This window comes from Lepidochelys olivacea (assembly GCF_965140295.1).
Source record: "Lepidochelys olivacea isolate rLepOli2 genome assembly, chromosome: 2".
Lineage (NCBI taxonomy): Eukaryota > Metazoa > Chordata > Testudines > Cheloniidae > Lepidochelys > Lepidochelys olivacea.
Genome location: NC_140412.1, coordinates 102,514,962 through 102,540,503, shown reverse-complemented (window position 1 = coordinate 102,540,503; position 25,542 = coordinate 102,514,962). Strand labels below are relative to the sequence as shown.

Genomic DNA, 25,542 nt, shown 5'->3' with positions numbered 1-25,542 from the left:
CCAGCTGAGACGTCTCCACCATGTAGCCAAATACCTTCATCCTCTGCTCCCAGCATGTATAGGTAGCATGGTGAGCAGAAGTGTGTGTGTGTCTGGAGAGTTGCTGCTGGATCAAGCTGTAAGTAGCATTGGGGACAGTGGGGGAGCTTAGTGGTGGTGTAATGTCAGCCTCACCCTAGATGCCATACCAAACACAGCTCAGCTGGACCAAGAATCAGGGCCTTTAAATCTATTTTAAAACAGTAATCAACTGTAGTGAGTTAACAGCTGGTGGCTTCCACCTATTGCACCAGGCCAAGTGTTGAAAGAAACAGTCACTAATAATCTGAATGTTAACTGAAGCATCTAAGGGTAGTGTTTTGTTTTTCCTTTTTGATTCAGTCTTGAGGCATTGAAGCATTCTTTTCAAAGTTGATATTTTCATTTTGAACTCACAGTTTCCTCCCTTCCTGGTGGAGAATAGCATTCTGCAAAGAATCCTTCTAACAATGTGACAATCAGCATAGCACTCAAACAGTTAGATGAGAGATTCTGAGATTGTTCATCTACCATATGTTTGTGTACTGGGCATTCAGCCTTCTAAAGCCTACACGTGACACAATGAGCCAGTCTCTATACAATACAGGAAGAAGACTTAAATTAGAACTGGTTGAAAAACAATTTCCATCCTGCAGGAGATAATGAGATTTTGTCTCATCTCAGATTGGGACAAAGTGAAAATCTCAAATTTTTCACACAATAATTTGAAACATTTCTGGTAAGGCTGAAATATTTTGTTTCAACTTTTGTTGTATTACAAATTATAACACAAGTTGAAACGATAAGGTTGAAATCAATAATTTCTAGGGCTGTCAAGCAATTACAACACAGACTACAAAGTGTACAGTGCTCACTTTATATTTATTTTTGATTACAAATATTTGCACTGTAAAAAACAAGATATAGTATTTTTCAGTTCACCTAATACAAGTACTATAGTGCAGTCTCGTTATCATGAAAGTTGAACTTACAAATGTAGAATTAGGTACGAAAAAGTAACTGCATTCAAAAATAAAAACAATGTAAAACTTCAGAGCCAACAAATCCACTCAATGACAGGTTTCAGAGTAGCAGCCATGTTAGTCTGTATCCGCAAAAAGAAAAAGAGTCTCCATACGGCTAAATTCAGTGCCTTGACTAAATTTGTTAGTCTCTAAGGTGCCACAAGTACTCCTTTTCTTTTTGCAAATCCACTCAGTCCTACTTCAGCCAATTGCTCAGACAAACAAGTTTGGTTACAATTTGCAGGGGATAATGTTGCCCGCTTCTTGTTTACACTGTCTCCTGAAAGTGAGAACAGGCGTTCACATGGCACTGTTGTAGCCAGCATCACAAGATATTTACATGTCAAATTCCCTAAAGATTCATTTGTCCCTTCATGCTTCAACCACACCCCAAAGCACTGCGGACCGACGCATGTTCACTTTAATCATCTGAGTCAGATGCCACCAGCAGAAGGTTGATTTTTTTTTTGTTAGTTCAGGTACTGTAGTTTCTGCATCTGAGTGTTGCTCTTTTAAGACTTCTGAAAGCATGTTCCACACCTCATCCCTCTCAGATTTTGGATGGCACTTCAGATTCTTAAACCTTGGGTCGAGTGCTGTAGCTATTTTTAGCACTCTCATATTGGTACTATTGGTACCTTCTTTGCGTTTTGTCAAAGCTGCTGTGAAAGTGTTCATAACACGAACATGTGCTGGGTCATCATCGGAGACTGCTATAAACATGAAATATATGGCAGAATGCAGGTAAAACAGAACAGGAGACGTACAGTTCTCCCCCAAGGAGTTCAGCCACAAATTTAATTAACACATTTTTTTAACGAGCATCATCAGCATGGATGTCCTCTGGAATGGTGGCCAAAGCATAAAGGAGCATACGAATGTTTAGCACATCTGGCACACAAATACCTTGCAATGCTGGATACAAAAGTGCAATGCGAACGCCTGTTATTGCTTTCAGGTGATATTGTAAATAAGAAGCAGGCAGCGTTATCTCCCATAAATGTAAACAAACTTGTTTGTCTTAATGATTGGCTGAACAAGAAGTAGGACTGAGTGGACTTGTAGGTTCTAAAGTTTTACATTGTTTTGTTTTTGAGTGCAGTTATGTAACAAATTCTACAGTTGTAAGTTACACTTTCATGATAAAGAGATTGAACTACAGTATTTGTATGCGGTGAATTGAAAAACACTGTTTCTTTTGTTTATCATTTTTACAGAGCAAATATTTGTAATAAAATAATAATATAAAGTGAGCACTGTACACTTTGCATTCTGTGTTCTAATAAAAATCAATATATTTGAAAACGTAGAAAAACATCCAAAAACATTTAATAAATGTTAATTGGTATTCTGTTGTTTAACAGTAAGATTAATCACAGTTACTTTTTTTGAGTTAATCATGTGCGTTAACTCTGATTAATCAACAGTCCTAATAATTCCCATCAGACTGATGAAATTGATATATTCCAATGAAACATCTTGATTTTGTTGAATCAGGATTTTCAGCTGGAAAATTTTTGACCATCTGTAACTGAAAGGATGGGTGATTGATTTTACATAAGTAACTTTTTTTCTTCACTAATGAAAATGCTATAAAAATTAAATGTGGAATATGCCACGGCTGTGTGTGGGGGCAGAGAGAAATCATGGGCATATAAAAAAGAAGGACTCCTTCCCTCTCTGCAATAGCAACTGTAGAGAGAGGAGCAAGGATTCCTTCCTTCCTTTTCCAGCTGCAAAGTTTTTCTTTTGGGCCTTTTTTCCTTGGACTTTTCTCACATGACTAAGGCTATGTCTATGCACCCTAGCATAGACTACAGGGATGTGACTACAAAGAGATGCACTCTAACTGCCACGTCTGGAAGCTGCTAGTGTGAAGGAAAAGGTACCTAGTTCATGTTGTTGTAGTCCTGTTTGAAAAAGGAGTACGGTAACGTGAGCTAAGTACTTCTTAGATTGTGCCAGCAGCGTCTGTATGGGGCGGTTAGAGCACACAAATCTTTGGTGCACTCTTCAATTCACACCCCTGTAGTCCATGCTACAGTGCAGTGCAGACAAGCCCTAAGTTTGTCTCTTAAGCATGTATCTTTGGACTTTCAGACAGGTGGCAGAAGCACTAGAAGAGCTTGTATTACTTTCCAATGAGGGGGTCCGTCTCAAAAGGTTGATGGTTTGGGGGTCAAATAAGTAACTGTGACCCTTTGGTGCCAACTGGCAGAGGGAACAGGGGATGCATAGGGTTGTACAGGAATCTCCTGTGTCAGATGTATGCTGAAGAGTGGCATGTGAGATCTGTATTGAGAACCAGAAGCCCACTGGTCATCATAATCATTTGTGAATATTTAAGGATTATGTATCTATACAGAAAATTACATTCTTAAGGTCTTGGAGTTAAGGCAGGTCCCCAGGAGGTGAGGTGACATACCTCAGAAAGGTCCTAAGGCAGCAGATAAGACATATTTCCTTGTCTGACCATGTGAATATTCAGTGCCTCACATGTATGCCTATTGACATACTAAGCCAGGGGCTAAATAAGAGATTGAAAAACCTACAAGAGAAGAAGTGTACAGAGGAGTGGCCTGCTTATTATTAATAAAGACAAGGAATTGTTCTGGTTTATTTAGGAGTGCAAACAAACACATGAGATCTTTCACAAAGGAGGCAAATGGACCACATGCTTGTCTCATAAATGGAGGGTCAATGCCAAGCCTTGCAGTAAAGTGCTGCAAGGATTTGGGGTGAGAATTACTTTACAAGACGGGAGAGTATCTTGGTAATTAAGTCTAGGCTTTAGAGTGCATGTTATGATTTTATTTTATATGTAACCGTTTGTTTCTAATACTTGCTACTGTTTCAATCACTGTGCTTTGTTTAATACACTTACACTTGTTTCAATGTAAACATATTTGAGTGCTCTCAGTTAAGTGGAGTGATGAGCTGAGGTGGAATTGATAAGCTAGGATGTGTTGTTTCTTTGGAAGCAGCGAGTCTGGGAATACTGGGGTTCTCCTGTGGATCAGGGGCTGGGCACTCCAGGGAAGTGATTGAAGGGCTCAAGGGCTGGAGTGTCCCAATTGCTAACCAGTAGAGTGACTGCAGGGCCTGCAAGGCCTGAAGGGGAATGCATGGGTTGCTTGTGGCTGGTGTAGTCAGGGAGCTGACCCATGACAGGCACAAATGTGGTTTCCTCACACTAAGGGCAGGTAGTAGTGAGGTTTTTCACAGCCCTAGGTATCCTGGAGAAGATTCCCAGTAACCAAGGAACAGATTTTCAAAGGTGTTTAGGTGCCTAAAGATGCAGATAGGTGCCTACTGAGATTTTTCAAAAGTGCCTGAGCAGGTTAGGCACCCAACTCCCGTTGAAATCAATAAGAGTTAGGCACCTAACCTGCATAGATGCTTTAGAAAATCCCACTAGGTGCCTGTCTGCATTTTAAAGAGCCTAAATTCCTTTGAAAATCTGTCCCCAAGTTTGGATGCTTATCTGTAGCTCATGAAAGCTTATGCTCAAATAAATTGGTTAGTCTCTAAAGTGCCACAAGTACTCCTTTTCTTTTTGCGAATACAGACTAACATGGCTGTTACTCTGAAACTTATCTGAAACTCTTAATTCAACAAGCTGATCTGGAAATTTCCTGAGAACAGGTTTTCCCTTTACTTGGTCCCTGTCCAATATACCATTTTGACACTGCTTCCAGGCTTGGAAAAATTAAAAATAATAGGGCAATGAGATTGAAGCTCAGGAAAAGTTTGTTTATGGTTCAAGTTGGGCTGTTAATTTATTTGAACTGCTTCACTCATTACTACCCTATGTGGGGTTTTTCTGGCTTGTTTGTACTTTCGGTACAGCTTTCTGGTTGCCTGAATGACGGCCATTATTTCTTTAGCCAAGCATGTGTCTTGCGGGGCTGTCCCTCAACTCAGTCCTAAACTGCTAATTTCAGGGATCAGCAGTTCAGATGCTCTCTTTGCAAACTTGTTGCTCAGCTAGACATTTGAGCTCTTGATCGGATGTGATTTTCCCCTGATAATGTAGTACATCAGTTCTGGACATAGTCATAAGAGAAAAATGTGTTTCATTTGAAAGAAATGCAATTGAATTTGAGACGTGTTTCTTGCAGATATTTGTAGTTGTATTGGTCCTTGAGGAAAAGGTAGATAATGTGATGCTTACCTCTTAAAACTATAAACAGCTAGTAACCAAAATTAATTACCCTGAAGATCTAAACTGAATTGTTTTTCAGAAAATGAAAAGTTAGGTTAGCTTAAAAATAATTAGTGTTATTACCAGGGAATGTAACTGAGTGCCTGAGATGAATAATCTAATTATTTTAGATTGTGTTTAGATTTATGATGATGTTCATGGTCAGACTACATTTATTCACTTCCCAGTTCAGAATAATCTGTGGTGAACAAAGTGACAAGACCTTAGAGTTTGCAACTGTAAATCTCTTTTTTTGATTTTTGCATCAGAAGTCTCCAGTGGAAAGTGTGTATGTGTGGTTGTAGTGGTTGTGTTTAGATCTGGCCACATCTTAAGAAATTGCTTTCTTTTCTTACTACCAAAGAAATGGATTGACTCCATCCATTAGTGCATACAATATTCTTTCCTTCAGATAGAACTTGCTGTTCAAACTGGGTAAGGGGGCTACAAATAACTGAGAAACTTTTGCTTTGTATATATAAGGGGACTGGAAAAGCTTATTTTATAACATTAATAACGTTATTTCTCTTTTTTTATGTGCTCAGGGTTGCGAGTTGATGGGGAAATATATGTTGTGTAGCTGAGATAAATAAGGGACCCAGTTTTAAAGATGGTTATTACTATACATACTGTCATGCAACAGCTTTTAAAATTCTATTTGTTCATCACTGACCAATGTGATTTTAATAACTAAGGATCTGCTTCAGCAAAGCATTTAAGCACATGCTTACCTTTAAGTTCCGTTGACATAACTTTAACAACCATTACAGTGAGCATTTAAGCACATGCTTATTTACTTGGTTGAATTGGGGCCTATGTCTTGGATCAGCATTTTTTTTTCATACTGGATGCCCAACAGGAAATCATCTTTAAATACACAGAACACTTTGTCAATCTCTGTATTATGGTTTCCCTTTCAATCAAAATGTGAAGTGCACTGCAGTCTGCTTTCCTGTTACATGAAGTACACCCCACATCAAGCACAGCGGAACTGCCCGAAATACAATTTAATGTAATTTTCAACAGGGGTACAATATTCTATAAAGAAAGTCTACAGAAAAGTCTTTTATCTCTGGGCAAGCAAATATTTTTAAATGAAATTATACATGACTATAAAGCCACAGACTTAAAGTGTAACAACCACTTCAAGAAATTGTTTCCTAATGTAAAAGATATACACAGAGACATACAGACATATGGATTCTCTCTCTCTCTCGGTTTTGAAATAAGAAATATAAGAATGTTTGAAAATGGATTTTCCTGTTGTTGAGACTTTATTCATACTTTTTTGGGGGGGAAGAGGGGGAAGGGGACGGAGCCCATGACCAGTGGGGATTTGATTTAAATTAAATTGATTTAAATAATGATTTAAATCACTATCCAGGAAGACTCGATTTCATCATGGTTTTCTACATAAAAGTGCATTTTTGTTGGTTGGTATAACCTTAATACGTGTTCTTCACAACTCAGAGATAGATGTAGGTTTCATTTTTAGAAGGTACACATGATACATTTTTAAACAGTGATTTATTTTGAAAACTTTTCAGATTAGTTGGTTGGTTATTTCATTTACTAAAGGTAATTGAAGCATATATTTATGAAGTCATTGGGAGGTGAACTGTCTCCAATTCAACAGCTTAATCATTAATATTTGGAGGATTTTCTTGCCATGCTGTATTAGGAGGAGAACTTCACCCGACAGACATATACATTGTTTTATTTAACTAAAACAACAACGTTATGTATTCTGGATTTTTTTCTTCAACAGCAAACATAATATTTTAACAAAACAAGCATATGTCCCTCGCTTCTCACATTTATCTCCAGACTTCTTTTCCTTGTCCAGATCTATTCTGCCCCCAACAATCTTCTATTCATTGAACCTTTTGAAACTTTGCACTTTTAGAGAGAGGTAAGGGATTGACTCTGTCTACACAAATTTGCAGAGGGACAATAGAGTTGAGGTCTGTTATTTCTCACCTCTATATATTATTTATTTATTTAAAAACATTTTTGCTGTTAACAAGCATGTTATCTCTGGAGACACAAATCCACAGTTTGAGAACCACAAAACTAAGCATCTCTGATGGTAACTTCTAGACTGAGCACTGAGTCCCATTGGGTAGATAGATTAACCTAAATAATCTATACAGAAGCCTGTGGAACCTCATAAACTGGGTCCCTAATCCATGAACTATTGGAATTAATTTACAAAACTTTTCTCATATATTACATGAATATATTGTTTTATACTATAGAATTAGAATGTATAATCTCTATTCCATGATGAGACATTATAGCTTAAAGATATATCTTAATTAAAACTATCTTTAGATAGGTTTTTTCCTCAAAAAGCATTTTATCAAAAAAATCCAATTTAAATTTAAAAAATCCTTTTTTAAAAAAAAAAAATCATTGATTTTTATCCACCCTGCCCATGGCGCGCACACATTTTTTAAACCGTGATGTCCCTTATCCCTGTGTATGTCATTGTTTTTACCCCAAATTATATTTTAATTAATGTTGCTTTGAATGCTAACCATTTAAACTAAAATGTGCATGTTATGGAATATTAATATAAGCTAATGCTTATTATTAAAATAAATCAAAGTATAATATGTTTTTGAAATTGGGTCTGGTGACAAAAAGCACCCAAGGAAAAGTATAAATAGTTTTAAACATATTGAATAATCTACTTACACAATTTCTGTATTTTTGTTTTTGTTTGTTTCAGGTGCTTATTGCCATCCGCTTCCAGAACATACATGAATAAAGTGACAGCCCAGACTCTTTCGAGCAATTGATAGGGGAAACTTTAACCTGAGAATGAAGAGGTGAACACTCAACAGAACCGTATGATTGAAACCACAGCCCAGCCCTCTGCTGTTGGACAAGGCTTTGTCCTTTTGCCCTGTACGACCGATGTTGCAGTAGTTCAGATGGATCGCAGCAAGGAGGTAGAGATGGAATTACGAAGATCCTCTAGTCCTAGCAAGATAAACAAGAACGACGTTGATGGAGACAAGTCCATGTGCCACAGCTGCTGCATCTGTGGCAAGAGTTTTCCTTTTCAGAGCTCCCTGTCTCAGCACATGAGGAAGCACACAGGAGAGAAGCCCTATAAATGTCCTTACTGCGACCACAGAGCCTCCCAAAAGGGCAATCTGAAGATACACATTCGGAGTCACAGAACAGGCACTTTAAGTCAGGGGCATGAGGTGGAGATGGGAGAAGCACAGCTTGGAGAGATGGGAGTCTCAGAAGGCCTTGACGGATGCACCAGCCCCACCAAAAGTACATCTGCCTGCAACAAGATTCTGAATGGGGCAACCCAGGCAGACAACAGCAAGATTTTATTGAGAAGCAGCAAGAAGGAGGTTGTCACCGAGGCACAACCTGCAGAAGATGGCAAGCTACCCACTTATCTGTGCAACTTCTGCAAGAACAAGTTTGAGAGAAAGAAAGACCTGGAACAGCACCTACATCAAGTCCATAAGCCATACAAATGCAGGCTTTGTAACTACATGACATTAAGAGAAGAGACGCTGTTAAACCATATAGAGAAAGACCATATTACAGCTCAAATTCCAAACGGGGAAGCTTACACTGAGAATTGCAAGAGTGAGCTGAATGCAGGGGAATTTCCTTGTGAAGTCTGTGGTCAGGCCTTCAGTCAAACCTGGTTTCTCAAAGCTCACATGAAAAAGCATAGAGGATCGTTTGATCATGGATGCCACATTTGTGGCAGGAGATTTAAAGAGCCCTGGTTTCTCAAAAACCACATGAAATCACACGGTCCAAAGACGGGGAGCAAAAACAAACCAAAAAATGATTTAGAGCCCATAGCCACTATTAATAATGTGATTCAGGAGGAAACAATTGTGACTGGTTTATCTCTGTATGAAGTTTGCACCAAGTGCGGGAATCTGTTTACAAATATGGAAAGCCTAAAAGCACATAATGCTGTACACTTCAGAGCTCAAAGAAGCAGTATTGAGAACAAAGGTGAGGGGTTAATTGATGGAAGCCCAGATCCATCTGTAAATAAGCAATTTTTCTTACAGTGCCTGAATCTGAGGTCTGCTGTAGGGATAGATAGAGTTACAAGAGGACAGCCTGGAAAAAGGGTAGCTGAGCTGGATCCAGTCAGTAGCTACCAGGCCTGGCAGCTGGCCACCAAAGGAAAAGTAGCAGAGCCTTCTGAGTATGTAAAATATGTGGGATGGGATGAAGTCCTTGCTGATGCAGATGTGACTTATGACAAGGATAAAAGAGAATATATTCTGGTCAGCCAGGAGAAGCGCAAGCGAGATCAGGATTCACCCAGCTCCTCCAGCAACCCCAAGAAGAAAAGCTGTGTCAGTGGGCGCTTGGAGAAGAACAGCAATGTGCAACAAGGAGAAAACTGTATCCTTGCTCAGAGTGACCTGGACTACAGACCTTCCTCAAGGCAGAGTAGAAGGGCATCCCAAAACAAGTCCACTGAGTGCTTTGAGTGTGGAAAGATTTTCCGCACGTACCACCAAATGGTGCTCCATTCACGGGTGCACAGGAAAGAACGCAGGAGCTGCAGTGAGAGTGGGACCATTGCTCAGCCAGACCGGTATGGATCCAGCAGTGAAGAAGGGGATTCTGGTTCTGTTAGTGGGCCAAGCACTCCCGGCTCAGCGTCTGCCCCAGAAGATTCTGTGACCTCTGGAATGGGTGAGGAGGGTGCTGAGGACAGTTTTGAGGAAGGAGTACCTGAACCATCACTAGGTAAGCTCATACACAACATTTCTCCCCCCTTTTGCCTATGTTACTTTTTCTTTGTGTCTAGCTCTTGTAGGTCCCATGCCTCTTAGCCTCCTGGGGCCTGAATGTGGGACACAGCAAGAAGCAAAGGATCACAATAATAGATGAGTAAAATACCATAAGAAGCTTAAAATTAATGTGGATCAATTCTGTAGCCTAATTAACATTGTTTATAGTCCCAGCTGGATGATTCAGCATTTCTGATGTAAATAATAAAAGTGAGGTCACAGGAGGTCTTTGCAAGATACAGGTAAATTTGGATTTCAAATGAAGGACAACTGAGAGGTAGCTTAGTTACCCCTAGCAACGCAGTTACCTCTGCTGTTTGCTTCAATATCTCTGCTGTTAGTTTCAGTATAGCAGTATCTTTCCTAGACATCTCCAGGCCCAGTTTTGCCCTGATTTACACCCTTTCTGCTCTCAGTATACAGATGTAGTTAGAGCACAGTTTGCCTGCTATAACCTTGAAGCACATAAACTTGTTAATTGCTAACGAGAAAGGCATTTCTTCCTCTTTTCTTTTTCTGTGTTTTGCTTCCCCAAACTTGTGTTATAACTATAAGGCTATAATTAATCTCTCTGGATTAAAGCAGTCCTCTGAGTCCAACTCTAGCTAAATGGAACAAATTATTCCCCAAATAGCAGCAAAGTAAATATATAAAGAAACACTAAGCATTTTTGTATCATTTTAAATTTTTGTTGTTTACTATCCTTTGTTTATAATAATACCCTATGAGAAATGAGAGAGAAACATTTCTTTCCTGACTAGCCCTCTGCTTTTTCCATTTGGCAAACAATGACATTTCCCCACATTTTCTTTTTCTTTCATGAAGAACTAACTAATCCAGGTTTTGTAATGTTTAACTTGTTTTCAGGAGCATCAGTGAGGAAGTCACCAGCACAGTTCTGGGAAATTTTTTAAACTATATTAGTTAACACATGCTTCCTCAGCTGGCTAATGAATGTCATAGAAGAAAAGCAACATGTTCCAGGATCATGTATTAAGTTCTATATTTAATCATTATTGACAGCAGTGATGATGTGGTGTTGGATATATTTTGTCACTGGACATTTCCCATCAGATTATGATCATTTTAAGAGAGGTCAAAGTTTGAGCTGAAACTACAAGGCATATATATATCTCTTTCTAAATGTAATGCTTAGATCCTCTTCCTCTGTCCCTCCAAGGGTTGAAATCATTATAAAAATCAAAACCTTTTTTGGTGCCTAAAATGTCCTTTTTGGAACAAAACTTGTCTTGGGTTGACTTCACTGTGCGTTCTCAACTTTATTAGCTTCACTGGGACTTAAATCCCAGATGGGCAAATCCAGGGGCACATTAGATTAGAAGGTTAATTTAATGAAATACCAAAGCCAAATTCTTATGTGCTTCCCTGCCCATCTTAAAAACCACAACTCTAATAAGTACTAGTGACAGATCAATCTTAAGTATTTATGTCATGCTCACTTGACCAAATAGTAGGCTCAAAATTTGGTCTGTCCATTTATTGTTGTATTTATGCAATTTAAAAAAAGTTTATGAAAGTATACTCATTGCATTCATGTTAAAATCCATTGGGCACTCTCTGAAACGCCCCTGTACAATAGATTCAATATGGAATTACTGAAATACAGCATCATTCAGGGTGAAATGAGGCTGTGAAATTCTACCAGTGCAATGCACAATACCTTTGTGGAAACAGTTGTGATGGAAAATCATCTCCCCAGAGACAGGCTCAAAACAGCAACAGTCCTTTCATATAATGCTCAAAGAGTAAATTATTCTTCTGTACTGTTCTTAATCATTTGATTTTAGCCTTATCTCTTTCCTACCTCAGTTCAACTTCTGAACACTGATCTCAGAAGAGAAAACATTTTAAAGTTACGCAGCAATTTCTCTCATAATAACCCAGTGCCAATAGGAAACTCATTTTCTTTAGTTGGCAAATTGGTTCTCACCTTTCGTATTGAACAGTGAGAAAGTAGCAAACTGATCAAGCTAAATAAAGATGAATATCAGTAAATAGATGCACTTGCACTGTTTGTCTGTGTGCTTCATTTTTTATTCCACAATTTCACATTTGAAGAGCTAGTTAGTCAAAGGGACTACTGTATAGTTAAGGAACTTTACTGTTGCTACTTCACATTGTTAATGCAGTTTATTTAATAATTACTAGCGATATCAATGAAGTGAACATTTTTCATAGCTGACAAAGCTTTCTAATTGAAAATAGAATAAGTAGAACACAATTTTTAGGCCAAGATCAGTATCTTAATTTTCCTCTATTTATATCTCTTTGATAAGGCAGTTTAATGGATATGCTATTCAACTGTTTTATACTGTCAACAATTTAGAGATAGAGAATTGGGTCATTCTGTCCATCAGGCTGTATGAATACTTTGTTCAGATAAAGGAATTTTAGCCCTCTTGAGGTTGCTTATTCAATTCATGAGGCTTTCCCCCTCCTTTATGAACTAAAACTTGAAGTCTATAGAGTATAGGCCAGATTCTGCCTTCATTTACAACCGGACAGCCCCATTAAAATCAAATGCTTTGTTATGCTCTTTAAATTGTCTTTTGTCCTAGAAGTGTTATGGTTTGCTACCCTCTGCTGAGGCTCTTCTAGTTAATCTCACAGGGTCAGGTGGCCTTTTTAGTCAATAGCAAAGCTCAAGCAGCAACAACAGTAGCCATCTTCAGTAGCTGTAGTTTCTTTTCCCCACATTCACTTTACAGTGTTGTTTTTACTCAGAATGTGGCTGGGCAAACCTCGTGGTACTCATGAGACTATTTAAAATCACATCATTTACTTTTATTTTCACATCTTAACTTCCTTTCCCCATAACTTGTATATGTTACTGTGGGACTGCGAGCCTAAAAGGGCCTTGATCCTGCAAGAGGGCTGAACATTCTGTCCCTGATCCAACATAGCTTTTAAGCACATAATTAACTTTAAACATATGAACAGTACAATTTAGCTGAGCATGTGCTTTGCTGGTTTGGGGCCAGAATGCATGGCACCTCGCAGAATTGAGTCATATTAGAGGAGCAAAAAGCATGCACCAAATGCAAAATAGCTCTGAGTCTCTCAAATACAGAGTGTTCCTACCCTTCACTTATCCTCTGCTAAATCGCTAGAGTCACATCGTTCTTTCTCAGCCGTGTGAGTTGAGTTTGCAAACCCAGATTACCATCCATCAGAGGCTCCCAAACTGGTGTATGGAGTACTTATAGCTGCAAAGACTTGAAGGCCTGAAGGGACCATCATGTAGACTGACCTATTATAGCATTGCAGGCCACAGAACTCCTGCAGTAGGCCCATACCTCTGTCTGAGTTATTCAGATCCTTAAATCTTGGTTTAAATTTTTCAAGTTACAGAGAATCCACCATTTACTCTAGTCCAAACCAGCAAACTGCTGATGGTCTGTGAAAAGCTGGCAGGTCACATGGTGTTGGCTCTCCTCCTTTTATTCAGCTGTTAATCATTTTAAAAGATGACCAAAAATTGCATTCCTTATATCATTTTTCTATGTAAACAGTCACTGCAGTTGCCATAGGAATGTTATGCAAATGAGAGGGGAGTGGCCTGTGTGATGGCCAGAGGGAGAAGAGGTAGCCCATGAGCTATACTGTCGGTTAAGAAGGAACTGCACTATGAAAAGATACAATCTCTGTGCACTGTTTGTCAGTGGCATGAATGGCGCCAACAAATAAGGTTATGTCAGCATTTCCATTATGTTGCATTTGAAGCTGCCTGAGCCAGGTGCAAGCAGCTGTTGCTCAGCACTTACATTGACTTCAGCTTTTTTTTTTTGTTAGTTTGAGATCTTAACTAAAAGTGGTAGGTTAAGGGTCATGCATCATTTCCATATAAGTACAAGGAGAAACAATCTCTATTTTTAGCCCATCTGCTTCTCCCCCAAAGTATATAATTTGGTGAGCCAAAAAAAAAAAAAAAGTCAGGACATGCAAGACAGTGTCTTTATTTTTAGGCTGAAAGTGGGCACCCTAATTTGATCCCCCTGTGGGCAGCCCTGAAGCACAAAACAGGCAGAATTATTGCTCTCCATATCAAAGTGATCATTAAAACAAAACAGTATGGGAAGACACCTGCCATTCCATTCCTTCCCCATTAACTTGTTGTGATCCAGCTAGATCTCTGTCGGCAGGTAACTGGGGGGTGGGGGTTTGGGGTTTTATTTGTTTTTGTGTGTGTGTCCTTTTGAGCTTGATCTCTGCAAAGACCTTGTAAACCCCCCCCAACAAACAAACAAACAAGAAACAACAACAGAAAAACAAAAACTAGAGTCACGATGTGTTTGATGCTTAGGAAGTGCTACAACATCAGTTTGTTCATTAAGGCATTATGGGCTATTTCAGTTTTGAAATCTAGACAGAAGCATCAACTGTGACGACATGACTGCCAAATACTTGCTGGTGGGAAAATGGGGAAGCAAGTTCATGTAGTTTTAATTTAATATTTTACAGAGCAACAAGCAAGCAGCCGAAGAACAATATTTTGTATCCTCCACTGTAGTGCTCAAGGGATTTAGCAAAGGAAATAAATTACTTCCCCCAAGTATGCATTCTCTCTCTGAATGAAAAAAGTTATAAAGTAACTGTAGAAAACCAGGATTTTTAACTATTATAGGTGGGATAGAGGAGGGGGAAGTTTTATTATTCTAATTGGTCTCACCAAGAAAGGGGAGGAAGAGGAGAGAGATCATTGTGCATGAGCGGGAACCCTGATTCAAGTGGGAAAGTTTCTCCTACACTTAGTTCCCTTCCCTTCTCTGCCTCTGCCTTTTATGTGTCTTGTATTTTTCTCCCAGCTTCCTCCAGCTTCTTCCTACATTTTAAAAAGTGACTCCCTTTTACTGATGCTGCTCATTGTAGCTGATGCATCATGTTGTTTGTTATTATTTATTATGTTTATTACAGTAGTGGCTGGGGTCTCATTGAGAATGGAGCCTCAGTGTGCTAGGCACTGTATAACAAGAGTAGTAGGCAGCAGTTCCTGCCTTGGAGAATTTAACCATCTAAATAGATAAGACAGACAAAAGATGGGGGGAAGGTTGGAGCAAACAGCCAATCAGCACAGGGGGCAGAATGTTTAGTCGGAACTGTAGAAAATACGCTGATAACATCACCTGTTGGGGATTGGTCCTGCTTTGAGCAGGGGGTTGGACTAGATGACCTCCTGAGGTCTCTTCCAACCCTGATATTCTATGATTCTATGATCTGTACTGGGAGGTCCCTGCTTAGACTACTTCAGCAGCTGCTTTCCTGGTTTCAGTCTCTGACTCCCCCATACAGGTTCTATCCCCAAGGACACATGAATCCTAGTACTCCCTGAGGGGGTCTCCACTGTAAAAGTCTGGGGCCAGGAGCTGAACTGAGCAGCACAGTGGAGGTTGTGAGGGAAAGAGAATGCTGAAGAGGATCAGTGAGGGGCAAGCCCTTCAGACTTACTCCCAGGGTAGCAGGGTGTTTTGCTACTGCAGTTAAGAAAAAAAATATGTAAGGGTAGGATGTCACATCACTATTGTTTCATGTTCATCAGAGATGAGAGAGCTCAGAAAGGGTTTACCAAAACAAAAACTTTAGGATGGCAATGGAAGCATATCTGGCAGCAGAAGCACATCCTCTCCTGGTCATATAGTTATAGTTGATAGTTATAGACTAACTTGAACATTCTTGATATCAAGAACAAGAAGTCAGCGCTCTTAACCTCTTCTCGGTTGTGGTTGAAGTTCTAGGCACTGGAGAAGTGCCTGTTTTGTTTTAGTTTTTAACTTGTCCGGTGGGATTTCTTGGGGAATCAATGGTTAGACACTGTTTTATGTAATGTTTTGGTTAATGAACTGAAACGGGGGAAAACAGCATATTATTACATGTATATCAGGAGGTATGGCAAACAACCCTGAGCACACAGCCATATTAAAAAGAGACACATAACTGATAGCATATATATCTATATATCTATATCTGATATATCTATAAATTGGGGTATTGGGGAAAAACTATGGGGGAATCTCTGAAGTCTGTTGAAATTCATTAGAGTATGGGAAAATGCTAATTATTTTGCCAAAAATAGAGACTGACCCTACGTAGTGACCACTAGCCTTTTGGGGGAGAGATCATTAGGAGGTTAGAAACGTGAGCAGGAAACAAAATGAATTCAGCTGTGAAAACTGTAAATTAATACATTTGGGGACAAGTGGTGAATTCTTGGCCCCACTGAAGACAGTGTGAATTTCTCAGGATTTCCTCCTAGTAATCTAACAGCAATATATGCAGTGGGAGAGAAGTATTTGGAAAGCAGTTATCCTCAAAGAGGCATGGGGTAATAGTGGATACTAGAGCTGGCTGACAATTGTTTAGGGTGGTCTAAGGAGGTATAACTAAAAATAATGGGATGATACTGAGCAAAGGAAAATGGAGACAATATCAGAAAAAAATGTGCTTATCTATGAGAACTTTTCCCCCAGAAGAAGTGATAAAAGCCCTATTTTTTGAGTAATTTAAAAAACTAAAATAAAGCCCCAAGAATACAATGCTCTTATTTGTATGATTGATTACATTTAGGGAAGAAGAAATGAGTTATTGGTGAGGGCATATGGGGAGATAATCTACAACATAGTTGCACATACAAGAGCTCCTTCTGTCTTGGTGCGTCTGAGGTATAAGCAGATGCACATGTGGCTCTGTATGCCCCTAATTCTGGCCCAGGGCTTCCTATCTCCCTGTAAGGAACAGGATATTTCAGTGTGGGATACTTTTGTGTCAGGGTTTTTAAAATTCTGTAGAATGCATCTGTGTTGTTACTCTGTGGGCACAAGAGAAATAAGGCAAGGTTTGGGATCTGGCAAAGCCCAAAAGGTGTGTTTAGTTTGCACTAGAGGGGTGTAAATTCTTCCGATGAAGTGAGCTGTAGCTCAAAAAAGCTTATGCTCAGATAAATTTGTTAGTCTCTAAGGTGCCACAAGTACTCCTTTTCTTTTTTAGAGTACACTAGTTTATCATGCACTAATTGGCCTCTGTGGATCCTGCTGGCGCGCACTAGAAGTTCACTAGTGCATGTTAATGTAGTACTCTTTGAAATGGGGACTTTTAGTGGGCACCATTCAGGATCCACATGGGCCAGTTAGTGCTCAACGGGCCAGTTCACACTAAAATTTACACCACTGTAATGTGGATGAATGCACTGAATAAAAAAGGCCCAAGATACTAAAATTAGCAAAACAATACTTTAGCTGTATTGCCAGCCCCAAGCATATAAAAGTCATTCCCCAAATGTCATGATACTGGCTTAAAAATCATGAAATTTTAAGAAAAAATAAATTTAGGTCTTTTTGCCTTCTTGGGTCACATTTCCAGCTCTTCCCCTCAACCATGAGAATTAGAAACCTTTTTCTTTTTCCAGTGAAAGTTGAGATTCTTATATAATCAGTTGACTGGACTTTAAGAAGGATATCATGAGACTTGTGATAAAAATCACAGGAGTTAGCAATATTGCTTTTATGTTTTCTAAGAGATTCCTAATAAATGGCAAGACTAGAATTGCTGAAGCTTAAGGGTTTGCCATGGAAAGGCAAACCCATAAGAGAACCTGAAAAGGAAAGGTTAGGGGAATGACTGGACATTAAACCATTTGTGCACGAAAACGTCTTAGACTTCCACAAAGTGCAATAATTACAAATAAGAACAATTCCAGTAATTTAGATTAGTTGTATACAAATGAAGAAGGGGGGAAAAAAGCATAATGCCACAATTGCACAATACATCAGCAAAATCTGACAATGTCTGAGTTGGCTGTCAGTATAGAACACCTACCCCCATGCATACTTTATTAGCAAAACTAATTCAGAACTACACACAAAAGGGTGATTAATGCCAGTACTTTCAAATATCACTGCAGGTTGATGACACAAATGTAGAATGGGGGTTAAACAGCGGCCAGGGCCCAGTTCTTTGCAGTCACACACAAGAGAAATTATGTAAGGTTTGGGATCTGGCAAAGCCCAAGCTGTCACTCTTGGCAAACTCATGAAACAAAGATCAGATCAGTGTGTAGCTTGAAACATGGTTGGTTCTATACATTTCAAGAACCACTGGTGGCACTGGTTTCTCTTTGGCACCATTCTTGTTAACACTCTGAGAGCACTATTCTAACACACACAGGAGGACAGTGGTATTACTGCATGGCCTGGAATGTGTTTGCAAATCATAGATGGCAGAGTGCTATTTGTGAGCAGCATCGGGCCAGGGTACCACTTCATAGCAGAATCTTACAGCACCCCTTTTAAGAGTGTGGTATGTTGCTCCGGACTACAGTGGAAATGGTCATAAGTGGGTATCTTTCTAGTGTTACGGCCAGTGGCCGCAGTTTGCTTCCATTTATCTTTGGATTACCAGGGGCTAATGTGAATAGAGAGAGGACCGAACAAAACAGAAATGAGTGTTTTGCACCAAAAGGGAATGGATGACAACGAAAGGTTTGATAGCTAGAAGCACTGAAGGGTGTTGGTGAGAGATCAGAGAAGCCAGGGGACGTATATGGGAATGACTAATCCTCCAATTATACAGGCTTTAAGGTCTACATGCCAAATTGTTTGGCCTTCCCTTATTTTAAGATGAATGCAGGAGCTGTGTAGCAGATAATGGAAGAAGTGATTGATTAGAGCTGAACAAATACATGTTGAGTATTGGCCTGCTAGCTGTGCTCTCTGTGTAATTTTATGTATTATACTGACATCATACAAACTAACCTTTATCCTGCAGGCATTTTGGGTTATTTCCACTGTGTTTCTGATTGGCAAGTTCCTTTTTTCTAGGTTCCGTTTTACTGAATCTGAGGCATTGTGAGTAGATGAGCTCAAAGTATTTGCATACAATACAAGTAGCTTAAATTCCTCTCACAGTGGAGCAGATAATGTGGTACAGATAATATCTGGTCCAGTCAAGTTGGTGATTTAGGCATGCTGGCCTAGCTGTGGACACCTCAGTAGTTAAATGATTCACTTTCCCAGAAATTAAATCTTTCTTGCTGTTCCTAGAAAACTTCTTTAGCAACATTTGGAGGTTATAGATATATTAATAGTAGGTTTGCTGCTGTGACTGTTCACCCATTTCTTGCACTTTACCAAGTTGCAGTAGATGATTTCACTTGAAGCATTTAGCATTTAGTATTTAGTTATAATTGGTAAGTTGTGAAAGGGCAGCCGACTCCCAAGCACACCCTCATAGCCAAGGGTGGGACTGCAGGCCGCTGCCTCAGTTTCCCTTCCATAGGTTCCCAGTTATTCACAGAAACTTTATGTCCAGTGACAAATTCCCTTCTTGGGGACTGGTTTATTAATATAAAATGAACCCAGAGTAAAGTCAAACCCAAAGTAAAGTCTCTTCCATTCTAGTTTCCCACTGGGAGCAGCCCCTCCTCCCAGAGGTCTCTCTGGCTCCATCTCTCCACTAGGCACAGTTATCAGCTCATCCCAGGCTCTGATGATTCTGTCTCTCCCATTGAGATTGGGGGTTGCGTAGACCCCCACTGTTTGGGGCAGTGTTTGCTGAATGCTCAGACTGCTTGCCACCACAGCAGCTCTCGTCTCTCCAGCTTCCTCTTCCTGTTTCCCTCTTTATGAGACCCAGGTGCCTTTCCTTAAGCCCAGTTGGGCAACAGGTAATCAGTCACAGGTGCACTGGACCCCCTGCTTTCTCTTAAAGTGGCCAGATAGAGGGTTTCTTTTTATGCACAAAGGACCACAGTTAGGCTAGATAATTTCTGTAGACCTGTGCTATACTGCAGATGAAGTGCTGCGATGGAGCAGCATGTTTAGCTGGAGCACATGGCAGCTTATATCAAATGAGGCTGTAGATATTAGTAATTCCACCCTTTAGAAAAAATTTGTACCAACGTATTAAGGGATTTCCTAATCCTTGCAGCCCTATGTGTTTGAAAAGAAAACTAGGAAAGTGAGGGTATTGTGAAAAGATTTGGAAAACAGTGTAAGAAACTTTTACTACCTAGACATGTAAGATTATACCAACTCTGTTGAAGATGTGCTAAGCACCACTAGATCTGAATATAACTCCAGTAGCTTGGGGATGTAACTTCTGGAAAACATAGAGGCAAGGTCTTTTATTGGACCAACATCTGTTGGTGAAAGAGAAAAGCTTTGAGCTACACATAGCTCTCTTCAGATCTGGGAAAGGTACGTAGACTGGAGTTACCTGCATTTAAAGATTAGTCATGTCTACGTTATTTTGTATGGCCAGCATCCATTCTTTGTTTACTGAATACTCTTAACATTTAAAAAAAAAATTTTTTTACTGTGAGATTCAGAAAAGCACAGATGGCAGTTAATCACCTAACTCATTTGTTCCTTCAAAAATCTCCCTCTTTAGGTTAAATCTATTGTATGTATTTTGATTGCTGGTGTATGTGACCTTTTGCTCTTCTTCAGCAATTGTTAAGGACATCTCCATACATACACCTTCAATTTCTATATCCAGTTGGAGAATAACTTGCTTGATTTCTTCAAAAACCTCGCTTCTTGATCCTTAGTCTAGTTGGTTTGTGAAAGTCTGTATAGCAACTTTGGATTTGCTTATTACTGGGCTTTTGAATGTTTCAATTATAGCATGCTATGTAATTCAATGTGACATTTATACTCATTAAATCATGTCCTGAAATGTGGAGGTAGATCTGATTAAGAGGTTCCCCTGTCTTGCGATGTTTTTTGTGAGATAAAAAACCCCAGACCGTGAAACCTGTGTCAGACAATGGAATTGATAACGGTAATGTTTTGAATCTGATTTCTAAATATGTCTGTAGCACTGCAGCTTCTTTTAAAGGGTTTCTAGTGATCTGTAAATGATTGCTGATGAGGGATTTGTACAGATGTCTTTGATGTTAGATCTTTTTGCTGCTCTTAATGTCCTGGTTCACAGTTTGCCCCAATTCACCTTAAATCCAGACTCGGGTCTTCTTTGTTAGTGCTTTAGATTTAAGAGTGGGTGCAGTGTGCCTCTCAGTGGAGGCAATGGAATAAATTCTTAATGGTTGCAAATGTTGTAAAGTTAGTGCAGAATTTGGCCCAGTATCACCCAATGGTCAACTTTTTATCTGAAGTTGCGTTTTACAATTGTGGTATTCACTAGGCATTCATTCTCTCTCTCTCTCCTCCCTTCCTCCCCCCTCCTCCCCATCAGTTACCTACCCAGACAGAAGATTATTTTAGCTTAGATGGACATCCACTTACTCTGCTCAGACAGCACATTGTCTGCTCTGAGTTATACCAGTATAAGTCAAGAGTACTTCCACTGCAGTGAATGGAATACACTGGTGTAAAACTGGAGTGAGAGCACAGTGAGGCCCATTGTTTTTTCAGTTGTCTCTTAATTGCCTACAAGACATTGCAGTACCTGCATTGGGGGTGCTTGGAAGATGCAAAGTTGAGAACTAATCTGTGTTTGAACGTAGCTGTTTTGGAGGTGACACCTCTAATTTTTGTTATATCTTTTGATGTCTGGGTTGTTTGAGTATTATGTCTTGGAGCTGCTTTACTCTTTGGATTAGATTTACAGACTAGAATCTCTCATGGTTTATGACACTGACATGAAGACTCACTCTTTTTGCTCATAAAATTCGAGGTTTGGGGATTTTTTTATGCTTCATACATACTCTTCATAATGCAACCTCGAGCCAGATTCATTATCATGCACCAAGATGGCTTGTTAAAGCCTGCTTAGGACTCTGGCTTAGATTTCTTACTGTACCAAGTTTGTGACTATTGCTATTATGTCATTTCTCTTTGATACACATCTATGAATTACTCTAAAGGACAGTGATGGACTGGTAGAAATGTAGGCAATCGTTTTGATGGTGGCTTTGCATCCGACAAAGTGGGTATTCACCCACGAAAGCTTATGCTCCAATACATCTGTTAGTCTATAAGGTTCCACAGGACTCTTTGCTGCTTTGTTTTTCATGTCTATATAAAAAGTGAGATGCTACTAGTTGCTGAACACTCTGGCCCCAATCCAGCAAAACATTTAAGTACTTACTTAATGTTAAGCATATGAATAGTCCCATTTATGTAAGTGTTAAGTACTTTCCTGGAGTGCTCAGCACCATAGGACTTTGAGTTTCTAGTCTCTTAGGGTCAAATTTGTCTTTGATTGCTGTATAAAATCTGTGGCCTGATTTGACCATAATTATTAACATGGTGGTGGTCAACAGTCTTGTTCATTTTGGGGAAATGAGGTTCAAGGAACCAGAGCATGCCTCCATATTTGCACCTCTATTTTTTTAGGTTTCAGAGTAGCAGCCGTGTTAGTCTGTATCTGCAAAAAGAAAAGGAGGACATGTGGCACCTTAGAGTTGAACAATTTATTTGAGCATAAGCTTTCGTGTAGGTCACGAAAGCTTATGCTCAAATAAATTTGTTCGTCTCTAAGGTGCCACAAGAACTCCTTTTCTATTTTTTTAGTTATAGCTGTTGGAAGTTACTTCAAAGGTAAGATAATAAGCTACCTTGACTAGTTTAGTTGACAATCATAGTAGTTGCACCCAAAGTTTAATATAAGTTATACAGTGCCACTCACAATTCCTGAAATCTATTTAGTGCACGTTTTCTGTAAAGAACATGCCAAACTGGAGGAATAAGTTCCCTGGAGAATTGTCATATTAACACTGCTAAGCCAACCAATACAACTACAACATATTGCTGTTAATGACAAGGAAAAGGAACATTTTACATATTTACAAGGCAAAACTTCCAACTTCTAATGGGTAAGTATCCATATAGCCAAAAAAAAATAATTACCATCACAATTTGATGCATATTGGAAACGCCACAGGACACAAGTTCAGTTACACTACACATGGAGAGTTAACCACTTTTTTCCCTTTAGAGGTGATCTGTCCAGATCATGGCTGAAACATGTAAATGTAAATAGGTCATTTTGGGGAAGTTTACACTAGATAAACAGAAGACTTTGGTTTCAAGCTGCCAGTTCAGTCTGCTGGTTTTCACAACCCTCAAATTATTGTGTGTTTTAATGTTAACATTTCTTATTACTTTAAGTAACAAGAAAATAAGACAAAGTAGTAGTATGCCCCATGTCTGAGAACAGATATCAACTGAACAGAGTTTGTTGCCAATTCATGATGGTATTATTAAACTATTGTGTAACCACTCATATATAAAGTTATAGTAGTTCCAGAAGTATAGTGAAACTCCACACAAGATAATTTTTCCCCCTTTGCGGGGATACAGAAAGGTTGATTTAAAACTGAATTTGGAGTTAGTTTATAATTGTAATAGAAGACGCTCCTAAACCTTGTGTTACTTTGAGATAACAGATTCGTCAGACTGTTGAAGGCACCAGCTCTACCTGACAGCACTTCAGAAGTATGTGTTATCTCAAAATAGCATATGTCTTGTCATGTCTTATTGCTTAAATAGCATTTGAGGCAAGTTGCTGTCAGCAAAAATTAAATAAATAATAATAGGAAAAAAACCCAAAGAAAGTCTGGATTATTATTTGCCCTATAGTGTGGAAATTTGTGAGTTTTTTTTTCCCCAGAAATGTAAATCTAAAGTTTAAACAACAGTGCTTTCCCCCCTTCTCTGTGAAACAGTTTGCATGTATTTTAACAATAAGGGCCAACCGCAAATGCCATCAGGCTGGAAGGCTGAATATACAGTGTATTATGGGAATTGTATTCTGGGCTAGCCATTTCAAAACTTTGGTAAAACATGAGTTTACATAGAGACAGCCAAAAATGTTAATCCTTCAGAAGCTTTAAATACTTTTGTGTGTGTGTCAGACAACTATAATACTTTGTCCGGTTAAAGTATTTTATGTGTATGTGCATACATGATACCATCATACTAAAATTGATCAGCTGTTCTGTTTTTCAGTTACTGGCTACTTTTTAAAATCTAACGGGGTATACAAACCAGCATTAATTCATCTATGAATAACATCCCTTTTCTTCTCCAAAAAAGTTTATGTTCAGAGAACAGAAATGAAAACTGCCTGCCTGGTTGGATAGTGTTAGTAGCAAGGAAGTTTATTTAGCAGATTCAGTATTGCCAACCCCAAGTATTTAAAAATCAAGAATCCAAACCTAAGGGGGCTAGATCAAGTGTTCAATAGGCTGCTTAATGTTAGGAATAAAAGTGCATTGCTGAATCAGGGTCATAATAGTACAAGTATACAAGGTTCCATCTGTCTCTTCCACCAACCTACCCCAAGGTAGGGCAGCAGACCCTGAGTTTGGGGGTCGACTCTATTTCCTTCATTCCCTCACCTTCTTCACACATTGACCTGAGCACACAGCCTGAATAAGTCAGTTGTGTACTGGTTTCCGTGATTCAGCCTTTATTCAGTAGGTGGTAAAGCCTTTTAAGCAGTTAATTAAACAAATGGATCCTTCTCTTCTGTAATAGAGAGTTCAGGAAGTACACCTTACACAGCACAATGCATATGGAACCCATTAATTCTGAAAACTTTCAGTCATTGTACTTTGCAGCAGTCTCTTTTTCTACATTTATTTCACACCCACATTCAGAAGCCTTGAAAAACTGGTCAGATAGCTGAATACCAATTGAAACTTTAATGGGAAAGATTTAATTTTTACCTGCCAGAAAACAGTTATCTGGGATGTTTTGAGTCAAGAAAAGAAGGATTTAGACTTGCAGATAGACTGGAAGGGTTGAGCTATTTGTATTTGAGGGGCATTTTCCTTTCCTCAGATGACAAGCATGTTTGGAAGGGAGATCCCAAATCTCACTAGTTGTACAGGAAACACAGGGCCTAGGTGGAGGTTCCCATTTTTGCTACTTTATATATAAAAAAGCTGGTAGCAATTCCGCCCTACGATTTTATTTTACAAATGAGTTACAAGTTTTCATCTCATGCATTATCAGGGCACAAGAGCCTAATAAAAGAAAATATTTATGGGAATAGTGTGATGTTAATGTTTAACAAATTGTTTATGTACCAGGCAAAAAATATACTGTTTTGACCTTTTCTTTGTGAGCTTTGTCACAGCGTGAACCTTATTTAAAAAAAGTCCCATTTAAGATGTGTTGAGTAAATTGGAATATTTAATTTATTAGATTCACTCTCTAGTATTTACTCTGTGAGACTGAAGCAATGCACAAAATACTATACATTATAAAGTATGTATTTGGTCAGTAAAAAGAAAAGGAGGACTTGAGGCTCCTTAGAGACTAACAAATTTATTTGAGCATAAGCTTTCGTGAGCTACAGCTCACTTCATCGGATGCATGCAGTTTCACTCCTTACTTTTGAGAGTTTCCAAAGAAGGAAGAAATAGGGTACTAATATGGATATACAACACTACAGGCCAGAATAGGCCAAAAATAATCTGCACAATAAAAACTCCATGAGACTCAGCAAATTTTAAGAAAGCTAAGAAGAATATTGTCTGCATTTAGAAAAAAACAGTGATATATATGTA

General features: G+C 39.0%; 1 protein-coding gene across 4 annotated transcripts in view; it reads left to right on the top strand.

Annotated features, from left to right (window-relative positions):
• The window catches only part of ZNF516 (zinc finger protein 516), a 129,044-nt gene that overhangs the window by 45,785 nt on the left and 57,717 nt on the right, over nt 1-25,542 (top strand). For all 4 annotated transcript variants that reach the window (XM_084619261.1, XM_084619260.1, XM_084619262.1 and 1 more), the window contains one exon: nt 7,982-10,005. In XM_084619261.1, the coding sequence (XP_084475387.1) occupies nt 8,103-10,005 (1,903 nt within the window). In that variant the 5' untranslated portion in view covers nt 7,982-8,102. The remainder of the gene's footprint in view (nt 1-7,981; nt 10,006-25,542) is intronic.